This window comes from Otolemur garnettii, unplaced genomic scaffold (assembly GCF_000181295.1).
Source record: "Otolemur garnettii isolate 467f Iridium unplaced genomic scaffold, OtoGar3 scaffold00010, whole genome shotgun sequence".
NCBI classification, from domain to species: Eukaryota; Metazoa; Chordata; class Mammalia; order Primates; family Galagidae; genus Otolemur; species Otolemur garnettii.
This window is the reverse complement of record NW_003852405.1, coordinates 12,224,694-12,248,506: the sequence shown is the minus strand read 5'-3', so window position 1 is coordinate 12,248,506 and position 23,813 is coordinate 12,224,694. Positions and strand designations below refer to the sequence as shown.

At 37.4% G+C, this 23,813-nt stretch overlaps 1 protein-coding gene across 1 annotated transcript in view; it reads right to left on the bottom strand.

Moving 5' to 3' along the window:
- Positions 1-23,813, bottom strand: part of DPYD (dihydropyrimidine dehydrogenase) — an 828,315-nt gene that overhangs the window by 220,305 nt on the left and 584,197 nt on the right. The window contains exons 17-18 of the mRNA XM_012801700.2: positions 12,173-12,293; positions 11,155-11,274 (exon numbers count right to left, since the gene is read on the bottom strand). Of these exons, the coding sequence (XP_012657154.1) occupies positions 11,155-11,274; positions 12,173-12,293 (241 nt within the window). The remainder of the gene's footprint in view (positions 1-11,154; positions 11,275-12,172; positions 12,294-23,813) is intronic.

Here is a 23,813-nt window from a genome sequence, read left to right as displayed (position 1 = left end):
CCAGGTCATGGAAGAAGCCCAAGTGCCCATTGATCCACAAATGGATCAACAAACTATGGTATATGTACAGCATGAAATACTATGCAGCCATAAAGAAAGATGGAGACTTTACATCCTTCATGTTCACATGGATGGAGCTGGAAAATGTTCTTCTTAGAAAAGTATCACAAGAATGGAAGAAAAAGTACCCAATGTACACACCCCTATTATGAAACTAATTTATACCTTTTATATGAAAGCTATAACCAAATAGCCTAAGAATATGGGGAAGGGGAGGGAGGAGGATTGGAGGGATAACTTCTGTGGTTTATCTTACAAGGGTACAAGTGAATCTTTCTAAGAGTAGAATATGAACGTTTTGGCACAATAACTAGGTAAATGACACGAAGGCTATGTTAACCAGTTTGATGGAAGTGTTTCAAATTGTATGTGAACACACCACACTGTACCCTAGAAGTGCATTAACGTACATAGTTACCATTCAATAAAAAAAAAAAAGAAGAGTTCATGGAATCCCCAAGCACAGATATTTATGCTACAGGAAGAAACAAACTCATTGTTCATAGGCAACATTATGTTGATGGCAATGGTTCCTAATTTGATTGATATAGATGTGTTTGAGCCTGGTTATAACGCTTGAAAATTCATGGCCCAAATCACAGCTACTTTTGTGTTAACCTATCATAGTATAATAGTAACCTAAAATAGTAACATAAAAAACTGTCAGCATAAATTTTCAAATATCACCAATAGGACATATTAACTTAAATACTGAAATGTATAAATCCATGAATGACATTTTCTTAAAATTGTAAGTGCTACTTGAAAGGGCAAGTTTATATAGAAAGGAAAACCAGGGTACTACTTAGCTCTCATAAGGTTGTGCGGAAATGAAATGAAATAAGGTAGTGGTCTTCTCATAGAAGTAGATACAACCATAGTTATAGTTTACATGGATGTTTAGATATCCCACAAGTAAAATGATTTTAAGGAAATAATTTTCTGGCTCTCCAATTTCTATACATGTGATTTCTTAAATTTTATGTGACTGAGCCAGAGGGCAGTACAGATGTGATGCTCATTACTGTGGCCCAAAAGTCTTTTTCTTTTCTTCAAAAAGAAACGTATTTCTCAATAATCTCAAATATTACAATAATGTAATGTCATTCATTGTAATATTTCTGGGGTGCCAAACAGAATGATAATTCAAAATATTAGTACTGGGTTTAAGAAAGCAATTTATTATAATAATTGAGAAACACACAATTTTGCAAACCAGGTAACTTCCAAGCTTTTAATGATACAGAAAGAGAAATTCATCAGATACCTAATAACTTTTGGTGAAGATTATTAAGTAAACTCTCTGCTTATAATGTGGAAAATGTTCAAAGATTTGGGTAGAATGACTGCAACAAAACTTCCAGTTTTGTTATTTATTTAGATAAACAGCATTTTAGTGTTTATGCCTCAAAAATAAAAGTAGAACAGAATTAATGCTGAACCCCTTTTCTTGGGACTAATATGCCTCAAGTGGATACATGATCAAATTCTTTTAAAAAGCTATATTTTCTCATCAACAAATGCGTTCCAATAAAATGCACTTCTATGTTGAATAATTATCAATATTTATATTACTCTGATAAAGTATAAATTACCAATTTTAACAATCCAACAGAAAAATTCAACACTTAAAGACCAAATCCAGAAATTAAAAAATATAAATATCCATTCATAGATACATATTTTGTTAAAGAATAACACTGTAAGGTGATCCTTAAAAAATGTTCAAGCATAAAAATTTATATACTAATTAGTAAAATTTTGTAGATAAATTAAAAATATGGGTTCAAGGAAAAAATAATGTAAAGCTTTTTTTTTTTTTTTTTTTTTGAGACACAATCTCACTTTGTCACCCTCACTAGAGTGCTACGGTGCCACAGCTCACAGCAACCTCAAACTTTTAGGTTCAAGCAATCCTTTAGCCTTAGCCTCCCAAGTAGCTGGGATTACAAGTATCCACCACAACGCCTGGCCATTTTTGGAGACAGGGTCTTACTCTTGCCTAGGCTGGTCTCAAACTCCTGATTTCAAGCAATCCACCCACCTCAGCCTTCCAGAGTGCTAGGATTATAGATGTGAGCCACCGTGCCTGGCCTTCATGTAAAACTTTCTACTACTATTTACAGCATGTTTATGTAATTTTAAATAAGTGACGATAAGTATAAAATAGCACAGTGATGCTACTTATAGTCTAGTAGTTTTACTCCAATGAAGTGCAGAACAATTTCATTTTAAGAATTCCTATTTGTAAAACATGGAAGATTATGTACTCTGCTATCACTTAAACATGTGGCTAAAATTCTAAGATCAGCTTAAAATGGGTGAGATACACACCTACTTCCAAAAAATTTAAGTGCGGAGTATTTGTGAACATAAAAACTTAAAGACCATCGAAGTAATCTATGTAGAATCTTCAGCACACTCTCTGATCTAACACTTGTTTGTAGAATCTTTGGCCCACTCTCTGATCTAATGCTGAATTGGGTCAAATGCTGAACTCTCTAAAAGCAGAGCAAATAAAATCAAGCTGCCCTGATCAGGTGCCTCTGTCTTCTCCATTCTGATCCCAACTCTCACCATCACTCCTGTGTCATCTTAGCAGTCTCCACTTTAGAGCATCAGGTGGTTGAGTATAAAATAGCACAGTGATTTATGTCAACAAATGATGGAAATCTTTCACTTGAAGAATTACTGTTTTCAAAGCATGGGAGATAACCTCATTTCCTATCACTTAAACTTACGGTTTAAATTGTAAGGTCTGCTTAACGTGGGTCAGGGGTATGCCTAACTCAATGTTTTACCATGCCTCATTCTTAAGATCCTCTTGAAATTAGTGGTTTAGTTTTCAACCAAGAATTTTCATGATATTAAATTGTCGGGGCTACACACCAGGACAGTAGTCTACCCAGAATACTGCTGCAAGCAGTTTCGATGGTGGGCAAACAGTACCTTTAAGAGACTATAAACATGATTCTAGAAGACTCTCAGTACACAGCGTAACTGTGCTAACAGCAGGGACGCTGTGCACTGAAATAGCTTATCCCCTCCCTTCCACTGATAAAAGGAGACCATTGTACAGGAACGACAGGAAGAAGTAAATTAAGAGCCAGAAGCAGCAGGCTACTGATACTGTTGTCTCCTATATTTCAAGGGTTTAAGAAAATAAGTAGGTAATTTTATATGTAAACCCTTGTCCTGGGAGAGAACTATTATTATTCAATATGTTAGTGTTCTGCACTAAGTTAAGGAAAAAAAAATATTTCACAATTGTGAGCTTAATTTTACCCTTGTCTGCTTCTTACACCTGTTTCCTTTTCAAAGGACTATTGATATCTATAAATTGTCTCCAGTGGCACTCAGAATAAATTCTCTTTGCATAAAAAATGGTTTGCACTCCACATTTAATCTTAAATGGGGTGACATACTCTTTTCTATTCAGAGACCTCAAAGTCTGAGTTCTAGGACATTTTATGAGAATGCATTCCTATTTATTACAATTTGTTTCAGATACTTAACTGCGGGCAGAGATTCTGCGTTTATAGATTGAATAATATAATTCTCTTATTTTTCCTTTAATTAAAGCCTTCCGCATTATTTTGGAAACCCGCTGTTATCAAAGTGTGGTTCCTAGGCTCAAAAGCATCTTCTGGAATTCGGCGGTGCACATTCTCAGACCCTCCCAGATGAATGTATCAGAAATTTGGGGGAAGAGTCTACGTTCCAACAAGCCCTCCAGGATGTGATGCATGCTCAAGTTTGAGAACCACTGACCTCCTAGAATCTCACCCCACCCAAAGGATGCCCACAAGCAAAAATGTGCTGCCATTTGGAAGTTAAATAAGAATATTTCCCTTTACTAACAGAGACGAATCCTCATACCTAAAGAGACTCATAAACATAAATATTAAGTTAACCTATTTTTTTCTTATGTAATGGTGCATTTGCTTCCAGTAGGTTTCAAGACCTCCAGCTCATGAGAGCAATGTCATTTTCACCATCTTCTAGACGAGAGGAATAACTGTGTTGGCTTTATAGTTAGAGTACTGCTGGAGAGGTGGGTCTGATGCTTAGGGATTTAAGATGACGAATGGATAAAGACGGTGAGAAATCTCATTCCAGTCATGCTCTCCTTTCCTAATTTCCCTTTTCACTGTTTGGTCTTCTTCCCCTTTTCCTTAGGGAGCCGGGTGATTGATAGCCTAATCCAATGACCGTATTACAGCTGCCTCAACTAGGACTCTTTTCCTTATCATTAGCAGTTAGCCTATGGTTAAATTCACAGCTCACTGCTTGGTACAGCCCCTGAGATTTAAGGGTCTGGCCTTTAGAAAATATTTAACATAAAACTGAAATCTTGACATACTGAGAACTCAGTTCTCTGCAAGGCTTCCTTAATTAATCCAATGTACTGTACCACTGTTCTGTATGAGACGGTGACACGGTGAACTGTTTCTGAAGCTTACAGAGATGTGTAGTTCTAAATTAAACAGCCACTGACGTGTACCTACACTGATTTCTTAGTACAGCGGATATGCATGAGTCTGTGAATATTTAAATTCAAGCTCAAACGGTGACACAATACTCTTCTGGTTTTACTTTCATAATAGAACATTTTTTGATTAATTTCAGGCTTGAAATCATTCTTTATGAAAAAACACACACAGAGGAAAGAAATTTAATAATTCATTACCACTGCTGCAAAGGTAAGTTTTCTTAATATGCTTGTCAGAGTCCTTTGGTTTACAAAGTCTATCAAATATTTTCTTAGGAACTGGAACAGACATTAATTTATTTTCCTAATTTTGAACAAAAGAAAACTGCGTGTAAAATCCTGGGACCCAAAGAGTCTGTTGGCTCTTAAATACAGTTTGATTCTATTCATTTATCTGCAGGACAACAGTTATTTTAAAAGACCTCAGGAAAGGATGTGGACCTTGATCTATGCTTTAAACCTTTGCCCTTGCTCCTGTCTGTCGATGAGCTGTAAGCATCCATGAATATGGCAGCTGAGTCCCAGATGAAAAATTATGCATCTCATAAACTGCTATTCTGCTGAAATGTCAAGCCTAGGCAAGGCTGTACCTCAAACTCAGCACTTGGCATTTTCCTTCTGTCTGCTTTGTTGCCATGAAGCAAACATGAGCAGTGAGGATTTGTGTAGGGCAGGTAGCAGGCGAGCTCACTGTCAAAAATCTATCATTAGGGCTCTGATCTCCTGCGCAGACCAACGACGGCTAAGCAGGGAGGAACGCAGGCTTCGGGAAAGGCAATACAATGAACAAGGGGATTTTTTGTCAATCTGTACGTGAATATATTCAAATAAGCCTTATTTAAATGAGACTATTTCTAATGGTGAGCTTCTCTCAAACCAAAGTGATAATTTACAGTGAAAATTATAATTCAGCGTCTTTATTTGATATGCCTACTTTGGACTGTTCTTCAAGTGTAGAACACATAGATTTGTATGACAAGGTCTTTAATAGTCTGATTAGTAGGATTTGTGATAAGCTAAGAATGTCTTTACATATGTGAATATAGACTGGATTTTTTTTTTATTGTCCTGCTACATTTACAAAAAGAGAAAGAAAGAAAGAAAGAGAGAGAGAGAAGAGAAGAGAAAAGAAAAGAAAAGAAAAGAAAAGAAAAGAAAAGAAAAGAGAGCAGTAAGTTTTAAAATGGTAGGCTCCCATTTTAAATTATTCTTCTTAATATGGCTTATCACCAGAGTTTGTATTCCTTTAAATAATATCTTTATCAGGTTATTTTAGATATTCTAACGTTAAAATGTAAGTTCTTATTGATACAGATAGTTACAATAGATAGCTTAAATTTTATGACAGAGAGTAGGCGTGTTTTTCTAAAAGCATTTTATGCACCAATAAGCATGTGATTGACACACAAAAATCCAGTCCATTAAGAACCACCTCCTACGAAAAAAATACCAACGCGGTATTTGTGATAGAATTGTAATGTGCGGTGTAAGAACTTACAGCAATCCTGCCAAAATTTTCAGTTGCCTGCATGTGGAAAAGCAGGTATTTAGAGAAAAATGTAACGAAAATGTCTGAGGTTCTAATATAGTTGATGTTTTGTCACCTTCCTGATTTTACACAAATATTCACCAAAGTGCAGCCAAATACGTTTATGATTAAAATGGATTACACTCAATTTATATTTATGGAGTGGCCAGTGGCAGGAACATGCTGCTAAGTAACAACTTTTCATATCCAAGTAACTATATTAAAAATAAAATAAACGATGGAAAGTGAATCCAACGCTTGAGGTCTTTAAGAAATCAGATTTTTCTTACCTATACACTATGTACCCACTTCCAGCCTTACACTGGCTCAGACTTATACATTACTAGTGAAATTATTATCTTATACTTTCTTTCATATTGTTTTTCCTATGTTGGTGGGTTTTTTTTGCAGTTTTTGGCCGGGGCTGGGTTTGAACCCGCCACCTCCGGCGTATGGGGCCAGTGGCCTACTCCTTTGAGCTACAGGAGCTGCCTCTCCTATGTTGGTTTTATATTGAAACACCTTTAGAAGTCTTGTGACCCTGAGAGCTCTGTCAGGGCTGGTGTCTAGAATTTCCTGTAGGTAGATTTCAAATCATTCATTATTTACCTGTAGACTAGAAGAACATTCATGAGTATGCCATTGTAACTTAACTTGATAAATACACAACCATTTCTAGATTCTTTAATAACTTATATATGAGCAATAAATTTGGGGCTGAAATAGGCATCAAATCTTGAAGGCCGTCCTTGATGAATTATTCAGAAATCAATAATAAAGTTTATGAGTCTTACTGGGGAACAAAGTGTGTTATGTTGTTTTAACTAGGTAAGCTGATACATAATCAATAATCTCAACAAAGTAGCCAAAACTTGAAGAGCAAGAATTTCATTTTCTTTTGTAAAAGAGAAGAAATTTGGCAAATAAAGTAATTTCAAACAATAAGTTAATTTTTCATGCTTGTAGGAGATAAATCATATTTTGCCTCAAGTATCTTTTACTGTTTCAATTAGAGTGCCTCCTTCACATTCTCTACATGTGTTTGTATGTACAATACACAAAATATGGATAGAACATTTAAGTTCATCCCCTATTGATAAAACAAATTAAAAACGCAAGAAACAACCACAAAAACCCCTTCAAATGAGTTTACCAAGTGGAAAGAGGCTTCATTACTCTTTCTCCTGCTGCACCTGTAAATAAACAAAGGTTATCCTCATGAAGTCAGCTGCAAGAAAGACGTGGTAGTTGATGCCACGCAGGACTGATTCTTAACCACCTCTGAAAGAATCTCACCCACAGGGAGGATTTCATGTGAAAATGTCACACCACAGCTGGATAACAACATTTAGATAGGTGATAGTCATCACTGAGTTGGGGGCTTTCTTTAGATGCCCTTATTATTGGGTGATGAGGTCAATCAAATCTCAAAATCTGAAACTAAGACAAGAAAAGAAACTGAAACTAGGAAAAATAATGGGTAACCCACACAAAACCACGGTTTATAATGATGTCACTGATGAAATCAGAGTTTCTTCCAATCAAATAAATTCAAAGGATTTCTTTTCCCTTTCTTTCCAGAAGACCCGATAATCTACTCTACTGTGTAGTGATACATGAATTAACTGCTCTTTGATATAACATAAATTTTCCACATGGGTTCTCAGAAAAGGAAAGTTAGCTAGGAATAACTTAGTGTTAAGTCTATACTATCCAAGGGAAAACAGAGAATAACTTTTTTAAAATCAATGATTTAGAAAAAGTACTTGTATGATAGAGAGCTTGATCAGCCAAGCTAGTTTCACAAAAATATCCCTTACAGGGCGGTGTCTGTGGCTCAGTGAGTAGGGCACCAGCCCCATATATTGAGGGTGGTGAGGGCCATGGCCGAACTGAAACAAAAAAATAGCTCGACCTTGTGGCGGGCACCTGTGGTCCCAGCCACTCAGGAGGCTGAGGCAGGAGAATCGCCTGAGCCCAAGAGCTGGAGGTTGCTGTGAGCTGTGACGCCACAGCACCCTACTGAGGGCGAGAAAGTGAGACTGTCTCTTAAAAAAAAAAAAAAAAAAAAAATATATATATATATATATATACATATACATATATATATATGTCCCTTATACATATGAAACAAGATTTCCTTTGATACTATTCTCACCATAAAATCGCTTGATGTATAACCCAGTATTTAATAGACCAATACCATGAAGTATTTATCCCATAATTAAAATTAGAGTTTACAAATCATTCCTTATGACTTTAGTAAAAACATCCCAGTTTCTAATCACCTACATGTAAATTAGAAAAATGTGGTTTCTAAAATAGTAAAGCTGAGGATAAGATCATGGGATGAGGACCTAATTTCCCTTCTTAATATAACTTTTAAGCTCCAGCAAGCAGAAGTTACCTTCCTATAGACTTAATGGCTTACTTTACCTAACAAAAAGATCTCCCTCTACAAAAGTAGCTTTCAAGTTTTTTGAAGTTAACCACAGTAAAAATCACAATTCACATTACCGCATGTATATACGTGCATATGGTGAGTACAACTGAAAAACAAGTTTGACGAAACAATGCTTATTCCAACGATGTGCAAAGCATTCTGACATTTTGATTCCATTTCAATTCTTTAAAAATATTGATTATAGGGTGGTGCCTGTGGCTCAAAGGAGTGGGGCACTGGCCCCATATACTGGAGGTGGTGGGTTCAAACCCAGCCCCGGCAAAAAAAAAAAAAAAAAAAATTCATTAAACTTGATTTCATAGTATACTTGTGAGTTGGGAGCCAATGTTTGAAAAATAATGGTTCTAGAATCTAGACTAATTATATCCGAAATAATTCAACTGACGTTCTTTAGACTCTGTCTTCCCAACGCAAGTCACTGTCCCTTATTAGCTACTGCATTTCAAGATAAGGACATTACTGAAATGGGATCACTATTTCCCCATTTGGACAACACATAACCTTCATTTCAAATATAAATCTTATTCTCAGAACAAAAAGTTGAATAAACAGAGAATATATCGAAAAGAAAAAATATCCTTCCCTGGCCACAAGAGTGTGCATTATATCTCAGGCAGCTATCCAGAACTGAACTCTAGTTAGTTTTCACTTAAAAAAAAAAATTGGTGATTCAGGCAGCTTCTTCTAAAAGTCGACATTCCAGTGCTTTGAAAGAACACTGGAGAAGATATTAGCACTGTGCTGGGCTAATTTTTTTTTTTAATATTGTAAAAATATCTGGCATATTTTAGGTAATTTTCAATACTGAAACAGCCTTTGAAGTCCTGACAGCCATATTTGATAAAACTCTCCTAAAATTTGAAACCATTATTATTTAACACAATTTTGCTAGGCAGGGTTTTGCAATAACTCATTCTGAAAGTACTCTGTTATAGAGCTCAATTCTGTCCTAAAATACATTATCATTGCCTCTTTAAACTGCTTTTCAGCTTCTATTACCTTTAAACTAAAGCAAGCATTGCTTTAAAGGAGGAAAACGGCATTAATTCCATCAATATGGATAATGGCTTTTTTCAAAACAGATCGTATACTGTGAAGAAACTTAATATACGGCCTATTAGAAATGTGGTACAAGCCCCTAAAAATGTTAGGGACTTTCTGTTGTTTAAAATGAAAGTTCCACTCAGGCTTAGCTGAGCTTATACCTCAAGTGAATATTGATATACGCATTTGTAAATCTTAGAAATAGAGTTTTATGGAAATGCTAACAGGCCCTGAGGTATGGCCGGACTTGTTTTCAGGTATCGCTATAATTTTCAGTGTGTGTATACTTAAAGACTGAAACACAAAAGACTTTTTCTGATGCTGTAATTTTGTGGTTTTATTAGACTGAGTTATAGTACTGGAGAATATTCAGAAACTGCGGCTTAAATGAGAAAACGTGAATGATGTTACTTATATAAAATACTACTGCAATAGTTCTTTTATTAATTTTTAATGTTCCGCACCCTCTGTGACCTCCTTTATTCTCTTTCTGTCAACATGGCAGGCTGGAAAAATTGAAATGGGCTGACAGAAAACATAGTGAATGTTCCAGCCCAACTCTGGAGTCTCTGGACTCTATTTCCGTGGCACGTGCTAACGTGGTCTGTGCTATTGTGCGTTACGGTAATATTTAAGGCCCTGTTGGATAACTCCTGATGAAAGCAAGCTGTGCCTGGAGGCCGAGCAGGGGCTCTCTGTCAGCCTTCCTCCTTCTGACACTGTGGGAATGGCATTCAATTAAAAGCAGAATATAACCATTCATTCCTCTAGTTGATCATGGCTCCCAGACACACTTCATACTCTCAAAACAGAATATCTCAGCATAGACAGAGGCTTGTTTCCTGTCTGGCCTCCTCCAAAAACACATTTTGGTCTGACTCAGCAACACTTTTCTTGAACAGTGGGACGCTGCTGTGTTATGTACATTTACCACTGTCTCTGTCACCAGAGAGACACATCCTCATGCCAGTACAGTCAAGAACCTCATAGCATTGTCTTTGCAAGACCAAGTTCACACTGTCACAGCCACAGGGCACCCAGGGCAATGATGGGGAACAGGAATACTTTGGTATTAAACTTCCTAGTCTTCTTAAAACACAAGTGTTCGTAACGAGAAGGAACACACCGTGGTGTGAGGGCTGCAGGCGTGCTGTCAGTTTGCATTCAGAGAGGGGTTTGTTTGGGACAGTTATGAAAGCACAGATTTTTGAAGAAGATAGATTTTTAAAATTCTAGGAAGAGAGGAAAGTAATCTAGAGTATGAAAAAGATGTAATTAGGGCAATTTTCCTTTCAGAGCGCCCTGTTATTAGTTTTTAGTAATAAATGTCAAAAATTGTGACAATGGGGAATTCTGAGGAAAGCACAGACCACAAGAGAATAGAAAGTGTGCAGGACCCCGTTGCGGTATTATCTTGTGCTAAGAGTTACCTGATCAATCTGTTCTGTCTGTTCTAACTATTAGAATAGTGGCCAGCAATAAGTTATAAGATTTGGGATCGTTAAAGACATGAAACTCTAGCTTGCAACCTGACCTCCTGATGATTTTTCAGTGACCAGCACCTACCAGACACTCCTCCGTACGTGGTCCGCTTTCCGATACCCACTGCCGGCCAGGGTGTGCCATCAGATTTTAATCCCATCAGGCCTGAGACCGTGTTGGTGGCTGTAACGCCGTCTGCGCCTCCTGTGAACAACACAACATTTCCCTGCAGTTCTTAAACACAGAATGGTTCAAACTCCCACTCGAACCCCCATAACCCAGAAAAATACACACTCAGCTTTCTCTTGAGAACATTTCCTTTCCTCCAATGCCTTCATCATTATTTAACTCCTACAGTTATGCTTAAAAATCTAAACACTAAAAAAAAAAAGTTTTAGTTACCATGACTTCATTTTCTCAATCATTATACAAACTTGTTGATGCCACATGTTTGGTATTCAGTGTTATTTTTCGGGTAATTTATAATGTCTTTGCAATTAAGGGTGCAATTTCCCTGGGATGGAACACAAGCACGTATGATGTATAAAGCATGAACTGACTGCATGATTTATGTATTCAATGGACATTTATTGAGCATGTGTTTAAGGCAGTGTGCTAGGCCCTATCAAATATAAAGGGAACTCACTAGACATTCCACATCGCAGAGGGCGATCTTTCTCCCTTCCCTCACCTTCCTTTCCCTTCCCTTCTCTTCCCTCCCCTTCCCTTCCCTTCCCTCCCCCCCCCTTTTTTTTTCCACTTTGTTAAAGGTCCAAACGCTACTGCTGAATTGATACATTATTAAGGTATTTATTTCAAGAGCTCTGATGTGAGTGTGGCTTTGTCTCATAAATTCTTTGTGTGTGAAACAAGTTTTTATTAGGAAAATTGATAAACAATCTTGAGTTCCTAGATCAAAGTTTGGATCCATTTACTAGCTTGAATACAGGTATAAATCTGCCACATTTGTGAGCTCATGAGCTTAATTTAATGTTTTAAAAATCAAAACACATGTTTGTGGGAAAAGGCATACTTCAGCGTGGCTCCGTAATTCTGCTCAATATTTACAGAACTGGGCACGTGATGCCCGTCCGGTTCTTACCTTCCTTTGCAGCTCTTGCGATGCTCACGATATCAGTGACATTTGGGGTCAACTTGGCAAAAAAGGGAATCTGAACAGCTTGCCTAACCCAGCGACAGATGTTCCGCACCAGCTCTGGATCCTGTTCAAATAGGTCAGTTAAATATAGAACATAATTAAAGAATTGTGATCAAAATGTGTACTGGAACAACAGCCACACTGGAGATGTGCAAGACAAATCCGACTTGACAATGAGCTACATGATAGATTTCTCAAATTCCTCCTCAGTATTACACCTAGACTCATTAGGGAACTAAGGTTAACACACTTCAAGTGAACTGCAAATTCATCACACAAAGGTCAAATTCCTCAAGGGAGCCTTTGGAAAATAAAATCACAGAGAATCAAATGCAAGAAAGTGTTTCTCACTTTGAGGTAAATAATATCAGGAACGAAACATAAACTTGTGGGGGTTAAGCACTGGAAACATTACAGAATTTCTTGATCTCATTGGTTTAAGCGAAAAAAAAAATTAAACTGCTGACTCCTGGGTGAATGATATTAAACCTGAAACCTGTTGTTTTTATTATTAAAGGATTTAGTCTTGCTGAAGCATATTTGAAAGTAAATCTATCTGTGATTTCATCATCAACCTAAATGTGATACATACTATATGCTAATACAGAATAATACTTCAGCCTTGGATTACACATGAGCCGATCAGTAACTTCAACTTTCTTTTGTAAATGTGACCGAGATCTGCACAGCATTTTTCAACATTCGTGCACTTGAAACAATTGATCAAAATGACAAAAATGAAATAAAATATCAAATGCTCATTTTTAAAAGCAAGTAATAGACATTTTCCTGCACCTGTTTCCTGTGATTCTCCAGGCTTTTATTTTCTCATGGGGCAAGTATCATTTAGAGGGCAAATACCTATCCTTTCCATTGAAATAACTTAGCTATCGTCATGTTCTTTGATTTCAACACGTACAATAGTCCTTTTTTGTATTACTTTTAATGCAAAATTTATTCTGACAGGTACTGATAATGTGCTTTGACAAATTACCTTAAAATATGCAATAGCAATTCATTATGGAACTTGGTAATATTATCTTAGCAAGTTAAAATGTTTTTTGAATAAAAGAAAAACCCAGAAAAATATAGGCATATATTTAAACTATGAAATAGTAGGCAAGCGTATCATTTGTAATTAATGTTTTTTATAGGTAAGAAAGTTGCTCTTTGCATTTTAACCTTTCGAATTCTTTTAAGAGGAGATTTGTAATGTTATAACCTTTAGAAAGAACCTTTTCACTTAGGCTTGATGTGCCTTGATCCGTCAATCTGTATGACTCTAAAAGTTAGGCGTTTGGTGCTACGATACTGCAATGAGGTAATTTCTGTTGATTGTTATCATCTCTATTCAGCAAAAAGTAATACTTTTAACAAGAAATCTTTGGCCTGACTTGTTCTCTTTTCAGAACAGTAATTTCTTCATTAAACATAAATATTAAAAAAGTACTATATGGAATGACTCTATGGGGCATACTGTGTATTATGAATAGTAAAATCTGGAGACTTAGCTGTACAAATTCTAACTCATGAAAATGGAGATCTGCCCCGGCCCATGCAATGTTCATGAAATATTTATAAGTGCTGCATTGGTATTATGAAGGCAGTTGCATCTTTGTGACTTTCATTTCTAAGTTATGAATTTCCATGGGACTTAGCCCAGAAATGACAGTAACTCTAGGTGATATGAATTGCATGTCCTTTGTGAAAGCTCTCTTTAAGGCAGAATTTGACAATAATTTAAAGATCACTTGAATTGCATAATACATGGAAGGTAACCTCATAAGAATTACTGAAGCAAGTTTAAAATACTCTTTTTTTTTCGGTTCCAGGAGAGTAAACACTAATAATCTGATACAGGAGTCTAAGTGGCTTTCAATACTATTGACCACCATGTCGTTATAATTCACTTTGAACATTTGTCACAATATTTCTCTGATTTTCACAGGTTGACTACTTGAAATGAATGTCTCCTACCCGTTGTTTAACCATTTGAAATTTTCTCAACGTTTTTTAGCTTCTCTTGGTCACCACTATTTACCTAAGTCATCAGTCCCTATTTTAAACTACCACAATTTGACCCTACTATAGTTCTATCAATAAAATTGATGGTGTTTAGATATATTTCGTCATCTTCACAGCCAGCCAAGCCAGCTGTTGACTAATCCCTATGGCCAACTAAAACACAGTTTGATTACCCGAGAATGTTAAAAACAATTTCTGTGCCACATCCTGGTGAAAACCAAGGACTGACCTAGAAATTACAGTTTTGTTTGACAAGCAGAAGGGATGTTCTAATACAATAGAAATGTGATGAGGCCAATAACTTGGTAAAATGAATGTGTGTACTTTAGGAATTAAGGAGTAGATTGTAACTATTCACACTTTCCTGGTTTCTTCACACTTTGGATATGAACATTAAGGATCTCAAAGAAATCAATAATCTTGATCCTCTCCTTTTTTAGTGACAGCATCAGATAGTGTAGCTTTTTGTAACATGCAGTTTATAGAGTCTTGTTGAAATGAGTATGGTTTAGACCATTTTTAATTCTCTCTAAAATCTTTAGGATAAGAAATATACAGAGGAAGTATAGTCTCTCTGACAAATTGAGACTTTAATATTATCAATAGCAGCAAAAAGCAAATAATATAAACAATTCTGTACTGTTCTATTTCCAAGCATTGAAGGAATATCAATTGTGTCAATGAATGAAGAATGAATGAAAACTCAGCACATTGTCAATTTATTTCTTTATATTATCCATCAAAATACAGACTCTGTCTAGGTTTAAGTAAAACCCACAAATAGCTGGGCATGGTAGCTCCTGCCTGTATTCCTAGGTACTTGGGAGGCTGCGGTGGGAGGAACGCTTGAACTCAGGAGTTTGAGACCAGCCAGGGCAACATAGATCCTTGTCTCTTAAAAAAAAAGATATACTTTATGATAGATAATGTCTAAAAGCATGAAACTTATGAAATCTAAGAAGACTATTTAACAAACCTGGAATAATCTCCAAAAACAATGACAGACAACTATGCTACATGGAATACTTAACAAGTCTTTTTATTTTTTTGCAGTTTTTTTGGCTGGGGCCAGGTTTGAATCTGCCACCTCCAGTATATGGGGCCGGTGCCCTACTCCTTTGAGCCACAGGCACTGCCTGCTTAATAAGTCTTTTAAAATGTCTAACACAAAAAAATGTCTACCTTGATTACCAATTTTTACTGGCACTTTCTAGAGGTATCTATCATGCTCATCCCCAACCGTAACTTGCAATCTCTCCCATAGCAACTGTTCTTGTCTGTGCACGTGTGTGTATGTGTGTACTTCAGTACCTGTTAACCCTTTTTTATTCATGTGACCATCATTGAAAGCTCTGAGGCAATAAAATAGATTTCTTATGATGGAGGCCCATGACATGGGTCAGCAGGAAGGCACTGAAGCCCTTCAGGGAATGAGTAACAGGTCTGGGGACCAAATGGTGGTCTTGAGGGTAGTATATGAGGTGAAAGTATCAGAATAGACTTGAGAAGTGCTGTACAGAGGATAAAAACAGGTTAGAGATATAGCTGGTCTATTGGAAAATTTTGATGAGCCCAGTTAATATTCTGTAGAATAGATTCCTATGAAAATCAAACAGAGACAATAGCTAATTAGATTGACAGCTATAGTGGTTTTCACTGTGCAAAAATCGTTTTTAAAGCTTACTTTCTTCTTTGAGTCATAAGATAACAATTTTTAATTCTAGTAACTAGTATATTTCCAGTTACACATTAAAGGGGTTCTATAAATGATCTACCCTGCTACTTTTTTAGGCCCTGAAGATGATCTCTCCATTTTAGGGCCAGAATTTCCAACAATTACTTGGGCATCAAATCTCATTGGTTTCATATCCTCTACAAAGGAACCGGCACTAAAGAATGAGGCTGTGAGAATTTTCTTGATAAGCTAAATTGCAAGTGAAATTTTGACTTGAAGAAACATTTCTGTCCAATTTACCTGATAATTTTCACTCTGCACAATTCTTTTCAAAATGGCTTTCTTAGAAGCTGGCATTTCAATGAATCCACTGAAAAATTGTATCAGTTATAAAATGTTTTCCACTAAGGAACTCTTAAGTCCTAATTCACATGACATGCCAAGAAGGGGATAGCATTTTTATTATGTTCTCCCTTCTGATGGAAAGAACTGGGACCCAGAAGATCAATCTGAGCACCGATTTCACCTTCTTAATTTTCTTTCCCATTATCATGTCCTAAACCATCATCTTCTTTAGCAAAACTGCTCCCTAAAGTGAAATTCAGCCATCAACTGTAAACTTGAACTATAAAAGGTTTCTATTTCATTTATACCTGTAAGACTAGATGTAGCTGGAGAGTAATAGGCAGAAGTGATGCATTTATCTTTCTATGTCAATAAAATAGGAGAGGGCATCAAATCCTTCAGGTAGAGTTATCAGTGAATGTGAGGGATGTGTTCTGGTATGGAGATGTTTTAAATTAACTTATGTTTAACAAGTATCCTCTCTGCACCTGTTTTCTGCTTAAGAATTCTAATGATGGTACAACCACTTTGGAAAATAGTTGGGCAGTTTCCTCTAAAGGTAAACATAGATTCACCAATCAACTCAGAAATTCCACTCTTAATTATATATCCAAAAGACATGAAAACATTATTTCTTCACAAAGACTTAGACTAGAATGTATATAGGAAAACTTTTTCAAAATAGGCCCAACTTGGAAATGACCACAACCTGTATCTATACCTGAGGGAATAAGCAAAATGTTCCATACCTACACAATGAAATGCTATGCAGCAATAAAAAGAAACTAGTAAATCATGACAAAATTTGGAATAAATAAAAAAAAATTCTGAGTTAACCAAGCAATGGAAAAAGTATAAAGATACTTTTTGAAATTTTACAAGAGGAACTATGAGCATAGAAAATAGTGTTGCTAAGACTGAGGATTGGGGATAAGGGAGAAATTTAGTGGGAAGAAGTATAACAAATTTTTTTAAGGCAATGAAAATATTATATATGTTGATTGTGGTGCACACAAGTGTAGACATTTGACAAAATACAACAAATGCTACACTTCAGGTGTTTATTCAATATAGATAAATTATGCTGCCATAAATTTCATTTAAAATGTTAAAAATAATTATGAGGGTACTATAATACATATGGAAAAATGAAAGCCAGTGCTGTTCCTGGCAATGTGGGTTCTATTCCTTCAGCAAATATTTATGAAGCATGAGGCATTCTGTGTTAGATACTAAGATAAATGAAACAAGGAAGTCAGAGACTGCTAGGAAATACAACCTCGGTGCATAATAAAATGCATATTGGATGTTAAGTGCCAAAATAAAAAAAAAGATCTTGGTAGTGCTCTGCCATTTTTAATTACTTCAAGAGCACATAACACACACTTAGTACATGGAAGACATTCAACAGATAATGTCGAACTGATAGACTTACACAGCAAAAATTGACACCTACTTTCTTATTTCTATTTACTTAGGAGAAAGTTGGGAGTATAAAATTACTGGGTCCTGAAACCCTAATAAACAACTATTTCCATTATGTTAAACAATGGAGACTTAAAGAGGTATCATATACTATCCTTATTCTTAAAAAATACCAAAAAGGCTTCCTTTAGTGCATAACAAATACATGATATGACTATAAAATGTTGGACGTGCATATGAATGGAATGTGTATATACACTTGTATGATAGATGCACTTTTTGGTTGTATCTTTGTGCTGAAAGTAGAAGATAACACAGACCCTTTGGTGTGTTCTGACATCCTCAGGTATGCACAGCTTTCCCCATTCTATTTCTCACTTCAGGCCTTTTCTGATTTCTCCCTCCCTAACTAGAATGCTCTTCATATTTTGTCCCTTGAGTCAACCCCTTCAAAGCAGCCCTCTGTGATGAATCATCCCACCCTACCTCAGCATAGGATGGATTGGTAAGTGACTGGCTCTTTGGTAATTCTATAATGTTTCTCTATTACTGCATTTATCACTGCTTTATAACCATCTTCTCTGTTTTTTAAACAATTTGCTTATACTAGACTATTAGTCTTTCAGGGGATGGATCTTACTGTTTTATCCTGATCCAGTAACACAGAGCCTGTGATGTGAAAGACACTCAATAAATACTGCGCTGAATGATGGTAAGAAGGATTCCTAATGTGTACCAGCTTTCCACAACCGCCACCAGATTTTCACAAAACACTGCCTCTATCTTTATGTGGAGCCAAAATAAGCTAGAGATACAGGATATCAATCGTTCCTGAACTGCACGCTATTAGAGGTTAGAAACAGTCTTTTGATGCTCTTCATAAGTGAGATGAAGTGCATGGGAACTACACCCTCCCATGGCCTAAAAGTCCACGAAAATATCCTTGAGAGCCCAGGCTTACTATGACCCATTCTGTCTGAATCTTTAAGATATTGAGGGTTTCTCCAGAGTTTGTTCTTTGGCTAATCTCAATTGAAAATCTACTGCTTCACCTGGGCCTGGTAATAAAGTTGGAGATATATCTGCCCAATGAAAAGGCCAATGAACATCTTCACCCACAGTTCCATGTGCTGTTCTATGAGCATCCTAGGGAGACTGTTCCTACAGCACTATTTCTATCTTACTGTATAAATTCTTTGAGTCTCCTATTCCAGGAATCACATATTGTATCAAAGAAACAGAGCTAGGCCCACACCCTGAAAGACAGAGGAAAATCTGCAATTTATGAGGGTTTAACACTTTGAATTGTTGAGAAATTATATAACCTTTCACTAGAAATGATGAATACATATGCTAAGGCAACTACGTTCTGAAATACGCCTTCTGGAATATTAGGCAATTATAGCAGACATAGACATGTGGTACAGTCAGATTCTCCACCCAGCTGTAAGAGTGTGGTGAGTTGACCTTCCTAACTCTCTCTCCCTACAGGTCTACCTCTACTTCTGAGCTAGAGACATTTCCTCTCAGGAAAACCCCAGCTGATGCCAGTAACATTGGGATACAAGGGTCTAACAATCTCTGCCCAATTCAAGACTACTCTGTTTTTTTCTTTTTTGCGGTTTTTGGCCAGGGCTGGGTTTGAACCCACCACCTCCAGCATATGGGACCAGCACCCTACTCCTCTGAGCCCAGGACTACTCTTACAGGACTACTCTACAGGCAGTCTCTGCCCCAGAGCTCTTCACTGGCCTTCTGAAGTTTTTCTTATATAGATAAGGTCTGATAGCTCCCCTTGCCCAAATCTGCTTCCTCCCTTTTCCAGTCATTACTCCCCAAGAAAACTTCACCCTCCTAAGTTCATTTCTAGAGGACTGAGACAACACAGTCATTCCTACTTGTTTGAGGAATTCTCCCTAGGAAAGGATATATTCTAAGAAAGTCAAAGACGAGAAAGAAACTTTCCCAAGGGATCCCAGGATATCTCACTGAGAGTAACTCAAGGAAGCTAAGCTGAATTCAAATGTGTTGGGGTTCTGCCCCGAAAGCAGCATCCACTAAGAGCTGTGGAAACTGGCTGCAATTGACTGAAGAAATATAAAGTTAGGAGCCATGGTAAAGAATGACAGGAGACATAAAGTAGAATTAAAAGTGGGAGCTCAGGGGTACATTGCCTGTGGGATTCCAGCAATGGCCCAGAGTGTTTGCTCCACTTTGATTTTATTAAAGTCTATTTGCCCAGAGGGTAAGATGAGGGAGGGAACAAAGACATCAGCAGTTTCTCTGATTGAACAGACTGGCTCCTATTGTTATTATTATAACCCTTAAGGGAAGCCTTCAGAAATCTGAACCTTATATTGGGAGAGCCTCCTGCTTGAGATCACACACATATTTATAGGGAGATGTTAAACTCTGCTAGTTCTCTGTGGAGTAAAATGCCACTGGCATTAATCTTCTCTGAAGGATAGGTGGGTGGGAGGCATTTTTCTCCCATCACCACCACAGAGGATTTTCCTCTGCAACAAGGGATCTAAGCTCTTCTGCCCATATCTCAGAGCTGGAGCTACTCCCTTGGTCTCTGCCCCAGGCAAATGCAAATCTCCACAGTGGGTATCTGCTTTGCTTGTTTAATGGGCAGGAAATGCCCTAGAAGATGTATCTTTTCTAGGACTTACCCTGATCTCTTCTCTGGCCATTACTCTCCTCAGAGTACTCACAGACCCAACAGGATGTTTGTAAGCTATATCCCAACAGGCTAGAATTTCAGAAAAGGCAAGAAGCTTGCTAGCAATGGCTAACTTAAATGTAAACTAGCTGACTTTTCTTTGTTCCAACTCACTCAGCTTACTTTTTAGTTTTCCTCTTTTTCTGGGGGTGCTTTCCTTTACCACAAATGGGGTCTTCAGTCCCCATTCTCCTAGCAAAATGAATCTTTCAAATTTCTTCTAAATTCTAATTCTCACTTTGGCTTTATAGAACAAGGTCTCTTGGAAGGTCCTTGAAAGTCAAATCAGGCCAGTAGCTTATCCAGCAATAGCCAACAGAGGTCCAGAGGAAAGAGAAGGCCCAATACCAAGAATCAGGACAACTGTTCTCCTAGCAAAAGGCTGTCTTCAGGGACGTGGTAGGGGACAATGGTTGGGTGTCCTCTTCCTAGGTAGAACTCAGAAACAGCCTTCGATAGCCTACTTGATCTTTTGACTCACAACCTGTTGAAACAATCACTGCTGTGATATAGGACACAGCAATATAGAGGTTCATGAATGAAGGAGGTGGTACCTTTGTGTCCTAAGCCAGGACTATGCATAAAAGGAAGATGGGCAAGGGAACCATTGTGTATGCTAATATTCACTCTGATTCCTTGTTTCTTGCTGGTGTAGTTAATGCCAGTCTCTTAATGACATCATGGGGTTGTCACTTCAGTTCTTTCAGGTGTGTGGAGTGTTAGGTAATTGCCCCAGAAAAGCCTCTTCCCCAGAAAGCCCCTTCCTGCTTTCAACAGACCAAGTAGCTGGCTCACTGGTAAAGTTACAGCTCCCTTCCAAACACAGGGAGTTGTCTTCTAAACAATAGGGAGTTGCTTGCTAAACATCTCCTTATCTCCCAGTCGCAAAACTTACCTCATCTCCCTGTCTCAATTACCTGCTGAAAATTTCAAACTTATGGTCTGCCCCTAACAGCTCTTCCCGCCAGAGCAGTAACTCCTTATTGGCTATTCTACCATCCCGTCACCATTCTAAGACTTCCCCTAACTGAACCTATATAAGGATGCGCTTTTCTTTTGGTTTCTCTCTCCTCTCCTCTCTCCTCTTCTCTCTCCTCTCTGTCCTCTTCTCTCTCCTCTCCGCTCTCCTCTTTTCTCTCCTCCTTGGTGCTGCTCTGCAGCATCCCTCCCTTGCCAATAAAGACCTTTTGTACAAGCCTTGGTGGTCTGTGAAATCTCTGCCAGTTGAGTGCCACCCTTTCATGGAGTCTCCAGTGCTCTCCGTTCTGACTTGTACTCCATTCTAACGTCTGCTTTTATTTTCATAATCCATTTTGTTTGCTGAATTCTCATTCTGCCTTTCCCCTTAACCTCCATATTATGCTCCCACCACCAGTATTCTGCATTTCGGGACTGCATTTGTTCCCTTCTTTGGGTGGGTTCCCTTGAACTTGTGACACCCACCTGAAGTGGTGGGCAGGTGCCCTCCTTTCACCCACACCTACTCGATCCTTAGCTTGTCTCTCATGGGCAGCCATTCCTTTTCACCATACAAAGATTTTCTTTGTCTCTACAGGATATTTCTATTTCCTTTTCCCTTGATTTTCCAAAATCAAGATTGACAAAGGCTCCACATGTCTATCTTCATAGGCAAACACATGCCCTTTGAGAACCATACATTGGCTGTCGTTCACAGGAATTAAGATACTTCAAAATCCTCTACATTAAAGCATTTCAGAAAATAGTTTATTCTTTTTCTGCACCTTTATACTGAGCGAGAAAATGACCTTGAACTTTCCTTATATGTGGGATATTATTTGTCTGTGAATTAAAATACTAGTATTATCTATAACACAAAAAGGTCTCTAGTTGTCTATAGCGGTCCATAGTTTTGCTGATTATAGTTTGAGGGTATGCAGCATCACCTGGGAGATCTTAATTTAAGTGACACAGGCTGTGACATACTTTCCAGATACACCAGTAGGTGTTCAAAATTGTAGACCAGTTGAACCAAACCGAACCCCTCTTGTTTTGCTGATTGTTGCCTAGAACACACTAAAGAGACTTCATTGAGTTATGAAATGCAGGCAGTTGCTTGTCCTACTATTTACGGATTCATTTTGAGTAAGGCTAAGTGAGTATGAAAGTGGATAATAAGGAGTTCTTATTCTTTGCAGACTTCAGGCAGCGTGGCATTTGTTTTCCTAATGCAAAGCATTACTGTAAACAGTGTAACAATTGATATTTTATACATCTGTTAGTCTATTCACTTAGCTTATGTTTTCCAGAGCTAGAGTTAGAAAACATCCACAAGCACAATACCTCAGTATCTTTATACTCCTGTATTGATGTGAATGATTAACACGGGGAGGAGGCTAGAGTGAAGCTGCATTCTGCCCTGGAGCACCCTCTATGCTGATACGTTCAGGATGAAGAGAGTCTGGGGAAGTCATGCTTCTGTCCTGGGAACTTTATGAAATCCAAGCAAGCAGGAATGACTGCTGAGGCAATTTTAAATAATGTAGCAGAGAAAACTTCAATCCCTTGGCAATGAATGGTTTTAGCTAAGGAGAACTCATCCATAACAAGTTGGTAGTTCCTTAAGGAATTTCTTCCTACTTTTTCTGTAAGAACTGGAAAGAAATATCTAGGCATTTTCTGTTTGTTTGTTTGTTAGGCCAGCCCTATGGATTGATTTCTCTCCTTGAGCTAAACAAGATTTAGAAATACTGAAAGTGGGTGATTTTGTTAAAAAGTCCCCCATACCAGTCATCACTTAAAAAAGTAGACTTAACAATGGATAAAAGATTTAAATATAAGATGGGAAATGATTAAAAAAAAAAAAAAAACTCAAAGGAAGTGCGAGAAAAAAGTTTTCACGATATCATCCTGGGGCAAGATTTTATGAAGACTCCACTGGTAATTGTAACAATAACAAAAATAAATAAATGGGACTTAAGCTAAAAAGCTTCAGCCCAGCTAAAGATACAACAATTAAAGAAAACAGACAATTTTCAGGATAGGAAAAGATATTTGCAAGTTACAGATTGACAAAGGGCTGAGAACCATAATCTACACATAACTCAAATTAATTCACAAAAAAGCGCAAACAATCCTAGTTTTCATTGAGCAAGAGACATGAACAGAGTCTTCTCTGAAGAAGAAAGATGAACAGCCAAGAAACACATGAAAAAATGTTCATCATCCTTAATCATTAGAGAAATGCCAATCAAAACCACTTTGAGACATTACCTAACCCCAGCGAAGTCAGCCAACTTAACAAAGTCCCAAAGTGCAGATGCTGGCGCAGGTGTGGAGAGCAGGGAGCACTTTTACACTGTTGGTGGGACTGAAGGCTAAAACAGCCTCTTTGAAAAGAAGCCTCTTTTGTGATCCCATTACTAGGTATC